The 12,013-nt window shown below is 47.0% G+C and overlaps 1 protein-coding gene across 2 annotated transcripts in view; it reads right to left on the bottom strand.

The window, feature by feature from the left end:
• NSRP1 (nuclear speckle splicing regulatory protein 1) overlaps positions 1–12,013 on the bottom strand; it is a 42,623-nt gene that overhangs the window by 14,342 nt on the left and 16,268 nt on the right. For both annotated transcript variants that reach the window (XM_060685269.2, XM_060685268.2), the window contains exon 3: positions 4,626–4,682. In XM_060685269.2, the coding sequence (XP_060541252.2) occupies positions 4,626–4,682 (57 nt within the window). The remainder of the gene's footprint in view (positions 1–4,625; positions 4,683–12,013) is intronic.

Genomic DNA, 12,013 nt, shown 5'->3' on the forward strand with positions numbered 1-12,013 from the left:
ACAGCATTTTACAAGGGGTGAGATGGGCGCCGTATAAATTTAACGAAATAAATAAAATGAATAAAGTATGATCTCAAGGCAGTGAAAATGCAGCGTTTCATAAGGTGAGGTGGGTGGCATATAATGTAATCCATGGAATAAGTAAATAAAACATGATCTCAGACATTGAAACCGTAGCCTTTCGTAAGACCCCGAGCAATCTTGCAAAGCATTATGGGTTGGAGGAGCCCACCTTCTGCTCCTCAAATTGCAAACAGAACTCCTGCTAACTCCTGAATTAGCTGCTTTTTCTCCCCATGTTTTGCCTGTAGATATAGACCAGTAGTACTTCTACATGGCACTATATACCCGGATTCATTTAACGACCGTATGCTTCACTTAGTAAGTGCAGTGATTTGCTTAACAACCATGGGAAAAAGATTGTAACATCAGACATGACCCCCTTAACAACCGAAAATTGTGGTCTCGAATCTGGTTGTAAGGCGAGGACTGAACTGTACTGAGTAACTTAGCTGCAAGCAAACGCCACTTTTTACAGCGCTTTCCTATATTTTTAGCCTTCCAATACAGGTAGTCCTCGACTTACAACAGTTCATTTAGTGACCATTCAAAGTTACGACGGCAGTGAAAAAAAGGGACTTAGGACCGGTTTTCACACTTACGACCGTTGCAGCATCCCCATGGCGATCAAAATTTGGATGACTCCTATTTATGACGGGCGCAGTGTCCCTGGGGTCACGTGATCCCCTTTTGCGACCTTTTGACACGCCAAGTCCATGGGGAGAAGCTGGATTCACTTAACAACTGTGTGACTGACTTAACCACTGGAATGATTCACTTAGCAACCGGGGCAAGAAAGGTTCTAAAAGGGGGCAAAACTCACTTAATACATGTCTCGCTTAGTGATGGAAATGTTTGGGGCTCAGCTGTGGTCGTAAGTGGAGGACTTCCTGTGTTTTTAGTACCCCTGTCTTTTTTTTCATATTGTATTTTGCACCACGAAATTCAGGCAGGGGAAGAGACTGGCTTCTCTGGCTATCCTAGAAAGTATTTTCCTCTCTTCAGCCGGCTGCTAAATTAAGTCTCTGCCTTTTGCAATGTGGTGTAAACTGCGAGGAGGATCCATGGCAATCCGTAACTTCCCAAAGCTTATTTCTCCCGTAACAACTCGGGCACTGCCAAAAGAAGCCAAGGGGAAAAACAGACGTGTATAAAAGTAGAACCATCCGTCAAACAAAGAAAGTCATGGAAACTAAAAATGTATTATTATGTATATATATATATATATTTTACGGAGTTAAGACAGCCAGTTCCAGATCCGGTGCCAAGAAGGACGATTGTGTAAAACCTTGGACCATAAATCATGTGAAATAGTCCGATAATGAATTCACATTCTGCCTATTTACACATTTGGCTGACTGATAAGTTCTTAAGTCATAAAAAAGGGCTGTGATGAAAGGAGAAATAGGAGTAAACGCTCCCATTAATCTTGAAACATTGGTTTACTTTAAACTAATGGGGTCCAACCTTGGGGGACTTCAACTCCCAGAATTCCCAGATGGATCTTGACAGACTTGAACCCTGGGCCCGATCTACAGCAGTAGCCAAAATTGTGGAAACCTTTTGGGAAAAGTATATTTTCTAAAACTAGCTAATAACACTCCTTTGTTTTGGGAGTAGTACCATAAAATTATATATCCGTGGAAAGGTAATTTAATCAAGAATGTAATGCCATAACTTTTATGAAGGATGTGCTATGAGAATAGCAGTTGTAGCATAAAGAAGAAAAGTGAAACACGTAGAGAAAATGAGATGTACAAAAATGATCCCCATGTCAGTTAATCCTTCGTTGGGTAACTTTTAGCATGAATGACGGCCTTACAACGTCTTCCCATGGAGGGAACCAAGTCTTTGAGTTCTGCAGCTTTTCTAATGTGAAACCGAGATGGAATGATGGCTTCTATTAACTGGGTTTTATTGCTGGGTCGCTTCTGACTAACAAGTTTCTTTAGTTGGAAAATCCATAGATTTCCAATTGGGTTAAGAAGGTCTGGGCTATTCCCAGGCCATTCCAGCAGTGGAATAGGATTATCTTGAAACTCCAAAAAAAAAAAAAAGTGGTGTTATTAGCCATCAAACCTCAAAAATACACTTTTCCCAAAAGGTTTCCACAATTTTGGGCACGACTGTAACAAAATGAAATTCAGTGTAGAGAAAAGTAAAGTCTTGCTTTACTTACTTACACTTAAGCAAGAAAAACCAAAAGTACATGTATAAACTGGGTGAAACCAGGCTTAATAGCAGTGACTGTGAGAGGGATCTTGGAGTCTTAGTAGACAACCAACTAAATATGAGCCAGCCGTGTGTGGCGGCAGCCAAAAAAGCCCATGCAATCCTAAATTGCATGAACAGAGAGATACAATCTAGATCAAGGGAGGTACTAATACCACTCTATAAAGCCTTAGTAAGGCCCCACCTAGAGTACTGCATCCAGTTTTGGTCCCCACACTATAAAAAGGATGTGGAGACTCTAGAAAAAGTGCAGAGAAGAACAAGAAAGATGATGAGGGGACTGGAGGCTAAAACGTGATGAACGGTTGCAGGAACTGGGCCTGGCTGGTCTAGTGAAGAGAAGGACCAGGGGAGACAGGACAGCATCTTCCAATATTGGAGGGGCTGCCAGAGAGAGGAGGAAGGGGGTCAAGCTATTTTTCCAAAGCACCTGAAGGCCAGACAAGGAGTAAAGGATGGAAACTGAACAAGGAGAGATTCAACCTGGAAATAAGGAGAATTTTTCTGACGGTGAAAACAATCAACCCATGGAACAGAAGTTGCCTTCAGAAGTTGTGGGAGTTTCATCACTGGAGGCTTTCAAGAACAATGGACTGCCATTGGCCAGAAATGGTGTAGTAGGGTCTCTTGCTTGGGTGGGTGGGTGGGGTTGGACTAGATGACCTACAAGATCCCTTCCAACTCTGTCATTCTGTAAAAAAGATGTTGAGACTCTGGAAAGAGTGCAGAGAAGAGCAACCAGGATGATGAGGGGACTGGAGGCTCAAACATATGAAGAAGAACGGTTGCAGGAAGTGGGCATCATGGCTAGTCTGGTGAAGAGAAGGACCAGGGGAGACAGGAGAGCATCTTCCAATATTGGAGGGGCTGCCCCAGAGAGGAGGAAGGGGGTCAGGCTATTCTCCAAGGCACCCAAAGGCCAGACAAGGAACAATGGATGGAAACTGAACAAGGAGAGATTCAACCTGGAAATAAGGAGAAGTTTTCTGACAGTGAAGAACAATCCATGGAACAGAAGTTGCCTTTGGAAGTTGTGGGAGCTTCATCCCTGGAGGCTTTCAAGGTGCGACTGGGCTGCCCTCTGTCAGGAATGGTGTAGGGTCTGCTGCTTGGGTGGGAGGTGAGGGTTGGGCTAGATGACCTCCAGGGTTCCTTCCAACTCTCTTATTCCGTTATTCCCCAGCCAGCCGTGCATGAAGCCATGTTGAAACATGCTTTCAAAAATTAGTTGAAATAATTTCGTTTATCACCCAGTTCACCCAGATCAGAGCACAGGTGGTCCTCGACTTACGACCGTTCATTTAGTGACCGTTTGAAGTTACAGCGGCACTGAAAAAAAATGACGTAGGACCCCCTTTTCACACTTACGACCGCTGCAGCATCCCCACCTTTACGTGACCAAAATTCAGAGTCTTGGCAACGGACTCGTATTTATGACGGTCGTAGTGAATGTCCTGGGGGGGTCAGGAAATCCCCTCTGGTGACCCTCTGACAAGAAAAGTCGATGCGGAGTCCAGATTCACTTTAACGACCAGGTTACTAACTTAACAACTTCAGGGATTCACTTAACAGCAGTGGCAAGATTGCTTGTAAAACGGGACACCCCCCCCAAAAAAATCACTTCGCAACGGTCTCACTTAGCGACATAAATTTTGGGCTCGAATTATGGCCGTGATTTGAGGACTACCTCCAGAAGGGTTACTAGTCTTCAGGATTCAAGGCAGACGTCTCCTGCTGGAAAGAGAACCAGCTCAGTTACTCCAAGGAGTATCCACAGAGGAAGGAAGATCCCCAAAAGCCGAAGGTGGCCATCTTGACTTTTTTGACCCTGCCTGCGAGAAGGAAATGCTGAACCAAGCCGGTTTTGGGTCTCACCCAGAATGCCTCTTGCCTTACGGGGGTCCCCTGCTGTGTACCCCGACTGTACAGTAAAACAGAAGGGATACGGCTAGTCCTCGACTTACAACCGTCCGTTAAGTGACTGCTGGAAGTTAAGTCCGTGATGAATAAAGTGTGATTAAAATTAAACTGCTTGGCAGCCGGCATGAATTTATAATGGTGGCAGCAACGTCCTCACCATTTGCGACCTTCCCACAAGCAAATTCATGTGGGATTCACTTAATGACCAGGTGATTCATTTAACGACCACTGCGATTCGCCGAACAGTCGCAGCCACACAAAAAAAATCATCTTAACGGTCGGGCGCGACTCCCTTAACATCCTTCTTCACTTAGCAACGGACAATACAGACCCCGACTGCGGTCGTAAAGTCGAGGACCATCGTTATCCAGGCACAGGGGCACCAGAGGCGCAAAATAACCACGTCCACTTACTTGTTTCATGGCTTGCTTTTTTAGGGATTCCTTCTGGAGGCTCTCGCTGATCGAAGACTGTCAGGAAAGAAAATTAAGGTGGGTTAATAACTCAGGAAGGTCGGTAGAGATTCTCCGTCGTCCAGGTCACGGAGATGCTTTTTTCCCAAGGGGCAACTGTGTTTTCTGGTTTTTTTTCTTTGAAGACGTTTCCCTTCTCATCCAAGAAGCTTCTTCGGCTCTGACCAAATGGTGGGGAAGGAAAGGATTGATACTCCTTGCAGACAGCTGCTCATTTGCATCCTTTTAGAGCAGTGTTTCTCAACCTTGGAAGCTTGAAGATGGGTGGACTTCAACTCCCAGAATCCCCCAGCCAGCGCTGCTGGCTGGGGGATTCTGGGAGTTGAAGTCCACCCATCTTCAAGCTACCAAGGTTGAGAAACACTGTTTTAGAGGGTCTTTGAGGCCACTTGGGGGTTTCTCTGTGTCCTCAGGGTCACCTGAGTGGTGCAAATGCTTCCTGTAGTCTCTGGAAATCCTCTGGAAATCCATTCCTACTCCCACACCTGAATCCTCTGGAAATCCAATCCGTAGGAATAGATTTCCAGAGGAAAAAATTGCAGACTTACAGGTACACAACTCAGGTGACCCTGAGGACAGACAAACCTCCAAGCGGCCTCAAAGACCCTCTCAAAGGATGCAAATGACCAGCTTTGTCTGCAAGGAGTATCAATCCTTCCATTCGCCCACCATCCGGTCAGAGCCGAAGAAGCTTCTTGGATGAGAAGTGAAACATCTTCAAAAGAAAAAAAAAACAAAAACCAGAAAGTCCAGTTGCCTCCTGAAAATTTATTTTAAATTTTTGTATTTATGTGTTTTATCTTGTGGCTGTTCACCGCCCTGAGCCCTTCGGGAGAAGGGCGGTATAGAAATTTAATAAAATAAAATAAAATAAAATAAAATAAAATAAAATAAAATAAAATAAAATAAAATAAAATAATAAAATAAATAAAATAAAATAAAATAAAATAAAATAATAAAATAAAATAAAATAAAATAAAATAAAATAATAAAATAAAATAAAATAAAATAAAATAAAATAAAATAAAATAAAATAAAATAAAATAAAATAAGCACCTTTTGGGACAACTTAGAGCCTTGGTGGCACAGCAGACTAAAGCGCTGTTAAATAACACCAGCTGTCTGCAATTACTGTAAGTTCAAATCTCGCCAGGCTCAAGGTTGACTCAGCCTTCCATCCTTCCGAGGTATGTAAAATGAGGACCCGGATTGTGGGGCCAATAAGCTGACTTTGTATAAAAAAGAACACCGCTTGGGGGGGCCCGAAAGCCCTACTAAGCAGGTACAGTATATATAAAAAGTATGAAGGATATTGCTTAACACATTGTAAGCTGCCCCGAGTCTCCGGAAAAGGGCAGCATATAAATCGAACCAATCAATCAATCAATCAATCAATCAATCAATCAATCAATAAATTCATTAAGGGTTATGGCTGCAGAAGCAGTGGAAATCTGGATGCAACGCTCTACTTATAATATCCAAAATAGGGCACCCCCAATCCTAGGAAACCTGCTGCAGGGAGTCCTCAACTTACAACCGTTCGTTGAAACAAGTTACAATGGCACTTGAAAATGACACCGGTCCTGGCTATGGTCTTAAATCGAGGACTACAATAGTCCTCAACTTAACCATAGCTCATTTAGTGGCCATTTGAAATTGTGACGGCGCTGAAAAAAGGTAAGACTTAGGACCGTTTTTCTCACTTACGACCGTTGCAGCATCCCCATGGTAGCGCGATTAAAATTCAGATGCTTGGGGATGGACTCATACTTATGACGCTTGCAATGTCCCGGGGTCAAGTGATCCCTTTTTGCGACCTTCTGAGCAGCCAAGTCAACGGGGGAAGGCGGATTCACTTAACAACTGGGTTACTAACTTAACCACTGCCGTGATTCACTTAACAACCATGGCAAGAAAGGCCGTAAAATGGGGCGAAACTCATTTAACAAATGCCTCACTTAGCAACAGGAATTTGGGGCACAGTTGTGGTCCTTGACTATCTGTAATGGTGAGCGCACGGCATGAAGGACTGTGATTTAGTGTGAAAAAGTACCACATTAGGACACAAACAACAGAAAAACAGAATTGGTAGGGACCTCAGAGGTCTTCTAGTCCAACCCCCTGCTCAAGCAGGAGGCCCCACACCATTCCAGATAAGTGACTGTCAAGTCTCTTCTTAAAAAGCCTCCAATGATGGAGCACCCGTACAGCCTCTGGTGGCAGGCTGTTCCCTAGGATTTCTCCTTAGTTCTAAGTTGCTTCTCTCCTTCATTAATTTCCATCCATTGCTTCTTGTTCTCCCTTGGAGAATAGGTTTCAATTCAGAATAGAGTTGGAAGGGACCTTGGAGGTCTTCTAGTCCAGCCCTCTACTCAAGCAGGTGACCTTATATCCGTGATGGCGAACCTATGGCACAGGTGCCACAGGTGGCACGCGTAGCCATATCAGTGGGCACGCGAGTTCAGCTCCGGCGCGAAACAGGCTGTTTCCTGTCTCCGGAGGGCCTCGGAGGGGGGGGGTGGGGGGTGGGGCAGGCCCATTTTTTGCTGTCCCCGGCCTCCAGAGCCTCTCTAGGAAATTGGCAAATGGGCCGTTTTCGGCCTCCGGAGGGGTGGGGAAAGCCGTTTTCACCCTCCCCAGACTCCTAGAGAGGCTCTGGAGGCTGGGGACAGCAAAAAAACAGGCCTTCTGGTCCCACCGGAAGTTGGCAAACAGGCCATTTTTGGCCTCTGGAGGACCTCCAGGTGGGTGGGGAAGGCCCTCCCCTGACTCCTAGGAAGGCTCTGGAGCCAAGTGAGAGAGTAAAAAGGACCTACCGGGCCATCATGTGCCAGGAGCGGGGAGGGAGCGGGGGGGTTGCACGCGCATGCACAGGGGGCATAGAATTATGGGTGTGGGCACGGAGGCGCACGACCCCCCCCAGCCCCCCCCCCCACTCCTGGCACGCGATGGTGAAAAGGTTAGCCATCTCTGCCTTATACCATTTCAGACAAGTGACTGCCGATCTCTTCTTAATAATCTCCAGTGACGGAGAACCCACAACTTCTGGTGGCAAGTCGTTCCACTGACCGTAAGGCCGAACAACTTCTGAAGAGCATCGATTTCTCCCCCCACCCCCATCAGATCTTTTCTGCATGTCCCATCTGCATGTAGATGAGTCTCCAAAGGTCCTCAGGGGTTGAGCACACACAGCTGCATAAGCCCATCGCTCAACAGTGCTCGGAGAGCCCGAGTGAGCAAAATCCCTCTTTTTCAACACCTCTGGAGGATAAGGCCATGTGAAAAATAGATTTTTTAAAAACAAAACAAAACAAAACACCTAATTTTGGCAGCCGGAGTAGTTTTCCAGTCCTGCTGTGACTCAGGCTGAAGGCCAGGACTTCATAGGAGCCCCAAGAAGAAGGATGGTGTCACTACTACTTCGTAACGTCAGCAGCTGCTCGGAGTTTTTTTTCTTCTGTTTTGTGCTCGGGTGTCCAAGTTAAGCACGGTGACTCACCACCGGTGACATCGCAACTCTTATAAGCCAAAGGGCCGGGAATTATATGTTAAGTCCGATAAAATAAATAAAAAATAAATAAATGACATATCCACACGCCACATCGTGCCTCACGAAACACGCTGACCTTCAGCGAGGAGACACCGAGATCTGGACGGTGTTCCCTGACCTCATTCGGACGCCTTGGTGTCCTTCCAGGCTCAAGTCAACACTTCTGAGAAGAAGGGGCTGGGATGCTGGACCCAGGACGTGTTCGCAATTTGGGTGACTTAAGATGTTGGGGTCAAGAAGGGAGAACCACCGCTTTATAAGGCCTTGGGGAGGCCACCTTTCGAGTATGGTGTCCAGTTTTGGCCACCAGAATGCAAAAAAGATGTTGGGACTCTAGAAAGAGTGCACAGAACAGCAACCAGGATGATGAGGGGACTGGAGGCTAAAACATACGACGAACGGTTGCAGGAACTGGGCATCATGGCTAGTCTAGTGCAGAGAAGGACCAGGGGAGACAGGAGAGCATCTTCCAATATTTGAGGGGCTGCCCCAGAGAGGAGGAAGGGGGTCAAGCTGTTTTCCAAAGCAAAAGGAAGGAAGGGAGGGAGGGAGGGAGGGAGGGAAGGAAGGTGGAAGGGAGGGAAAAAAGAGAGAGAGAGAGAGAGAGAGAAAGAAAGAAAGAAAGAAAGGAAAGAAAGAAAAGAAAAGAAAAGAAAAGAAAAGAAAAGAAAAGAAAAGAAAAGAAAAGAAAAGAAAAGAAAAGAAAGACATCTGAATGAACCATAGATGGACAGAAGACATGGCTAGTCTAGTGAAGAGAAGGACCAGGGGAGACAGGAGAGCATCTTCCAATATTTGAGGGGCTGCCCCAGAGAGGAGGAAGGGGGTCAAGCTATTCTCCAAAGCAAAAGGAAGGAAGGAAGGAGGGAGGGAGGGAGGGAGGGAGGGAGGGAAGGAAGGTGGAAGGGAGGGAAAGAAAGAGAGAGAGAGAGAGAGAGAGAAAGAAAGAAAGAAAGAAAGGAAAGAAAGAAAAGAAAAGAAAAGAAAAGAAAAGAAAAGAAAAGAAAAGAAAAGAAAAGAAAAGAAAAGAAAAGAAAAGAAAAGAAAGACATCTGAATGAACCATAGATGGACAGAAGACATGGCTAGTCTAGTGAAGAGAAGGACCAGGGGAGACAGGAGAGCATCTTCAAATATTTGAGGGAGGGGCTGCCCCAGAGAGGAGGAAGGGGGTCAAGCTGTTTTCCAAAGCAAAAGGAAGGAAGGGAGGGAGGGAGGGAGGGAGGGAAGGAAGGTGGAAGGGAGGGGGAAAAAAAAGAGAGAGAGAAAGAAAGAAAGAAAGGAAAGAAAGAAAAGAAAAGAAAGAAAGAAAGACATCTGAATGAACCATAGATGGACAGAAGACATGGCTGGTCTAGTGAAGAGAAGGAAAAGGGGAGACAGGATAACAGAGTTCCAATATTGGAGGGGCTGCCCCAGAGAGGAGGAAGGGGGTGAAGCTATTCTCCAAAGCACCCGAAGGCCAGACAAGGAACAATGGATGGAAACTAATGAAGGAGAGAAGCAACCTGGAATTAAGGAGAACCTTCCTAACAGTGAGGACAATTAACCAGTGGAACAGCTGGCCACCAGAAGTTGTGGGTGCTTCATCACTGGAGGCTTATGGGAAGAATCAGAATGAGAATAGAGGTGGAAGGGACCTTGGAGGCCTTCTAGTCCAGCCCGCTGCTCAAGGAGAGACAGGACAGCCATTTGTCTGAAATGGCATAGGGTCTCCTGCTTGATGAGGGGGTTGGACTAGAAGACCTCCAAGGTCCCTTCTGTTATTCCGGCCTTCTGGTTCTTCCTAGTAAGTTCAAAAGAGCTTCCTCAGCAGGAATCACAGACCATGGGGTTGAAGGAGTGCAATCTGTGTATAGCATACAAGAAAGCCAATTCTGGGGAATTCTGGGAGAGGAAGTCCACCCCTTTTAAAGCATTGCTGGCTGGGGAATTCTGGGAGAGGAAGTCCACCCCTTTTAAAGCATTGCTGGCTGGGGAATTCTGGGAGAGGAAGTCCACCCTCTTAAAGCATTGCTGGCTGGGGAATTCTGGGAGAGGAAGTCCACCCCTTTTAAAGCATTGCTGGCTGGGGGATTCTGGGAGTTGAAGTCCTTCCCTCTTAAAGCATTGCTGGCTGGGGAATTCTGGGAGAGGAAGTCCACCCCTCTTAAAGCATTGCTGGCTGGGGAATTCTGGGAGAGGAAGTCCTCCCCTCTTAAAGCATTGCTGGCTGGGGAATTCTGGGAGAGGAAGTCCACCCCTCTTAAAGCATTGCTGGCTGGGGAATTCTGGGAGAGGAAGTCCACCCCTTTTAAAGCATTGCTGGCTGGGGGATTCTGGGAGTTGAAGTCCTTCCCTCTTAAAGCATTGCTGGCTGGGGAATTCTGGGAGAGGAAGTCCACCCCTCTTAAAGCATTGCTGGCTGGGGAATTCTGGGAGAGGAAGTCCTCCCCTCTTAAAGCATGGCTGGCTGGGGAATTCTGGGAGTGAAGTCCACCCCTCTTAAAGCATTGCTGGCTGGGGGATTCTGGGAGTTGAAGTCCTTCCCTCTTAAAGCATTGCTGGCTGGGGAATTCTGGGAGAGGAAGTCCACCCCTTTTAAAGCATTGCTGGCTGGGGGATTCTGGGAGTTGAAGTCCTTCCCTCTTAAAGCATTGCTGGCTGGGGAATTCTGGGAGAGGAAGTCCACCCCTTTTAAAGCATTGCTGGCTGGGGAATTCTGGGAGAGGAAGTCCTCCCCTCTTAAAGCATTGCTGGCTGGGGAATTCTGGGAGAGGAAGTCCACCCTCTTAAAGCATTGCTGGCTGGGGAATTCTGGGAGAGGAAGTCCACCCCTTTTAAAGCATTGCTGGCTGGGGGATTCTGGGAGTTGAAGTCCTTCCCTCTTAAAGCATTGCTGGCTGGGGAATTCTGGGAGAGGAAGTCCACCCCTCTTAAAGCATTGCTGGCTGGGGAATTCTGGGAGAGGAAGTCCTCCCCTCTTAAAGCATTGCTGGCTGGGGAATTCTGGGAGAGGAAGTCCACCCCTCTTAAAGCATTGCTGGCTGGGGAATTCTGGGAGAGGAAGTCCACCCCTTTTAAAGCATTGCTGGCTGGGGAATTCTGGGAGAGGAAGTCCACCCCTCTTAAAGCATTGCTGGCTGGGGGATTCTGGGAGAGGAAGTCCACCCCTCTTAAAGCATGGCTGGCTGGGGAATTCTGGGAGTGAAGTCCACCCCTCTTAAAGCATGGCTGGCTGGGGAATTCTGGGAGAGGAAGTCCACCCCTTTTAAATCATTGCTGGCTGGGGAATTCTGGGAGAGGAAGTCCACCCCTCTTAAAGCATGGCTGGCTGGGGAATTCTGGGAGAGGAAGTCCACCCCTCTTAAAGCATGGCTGGCTGGGGAATTCTGGGAGAGGAAGTCCACCCCTTTTAAAGCATTGCTGGCTGGGGAATTCTGGGAGAGGAAGTCCACCCCTTTTAAAGCATTGCTGGCTGGGGAATTCTGGGAGTGGAAGTCCACCCCTCTTAAAGCATTGCTGGCTGGGGGATTCTGGGAGAGGAAGTCCACCCCTCTTAAAGCATGGCTGGCTGGGGAATTCTGGGAGTGAAGTCCACCCCTCTTAAAGCATGGCTGGCTGGGGAATTCTGGGAGAGGAAGTCCTCCCCTCTTAAAGCATTGCTGGCTGGGGAATTCTGGGAGAGGAAGTCCACCCCTTTTAAAGCATTGCTGGCTGGGGAATTCTGGGAGAGGAAGTCCACCCCTTTTAAAGCATTGCTGGCTGGGGAATTCTGGGAGAGGAAGTCCACCCCTTTT

This window comes from Pantherophis guttatus, chromosome 1, assembly GCF_059756535.1.
Source record: "Pantherophis guttatus breed Tessera chromosome 1, ASM5975653v1, whole genome shotgun sequence".
NCBI lineage: Eukaryota > Metazoa > Chordata > Lepidosauria > Squamata > Colubridae > Pantherophis > Pantherophis guttatus.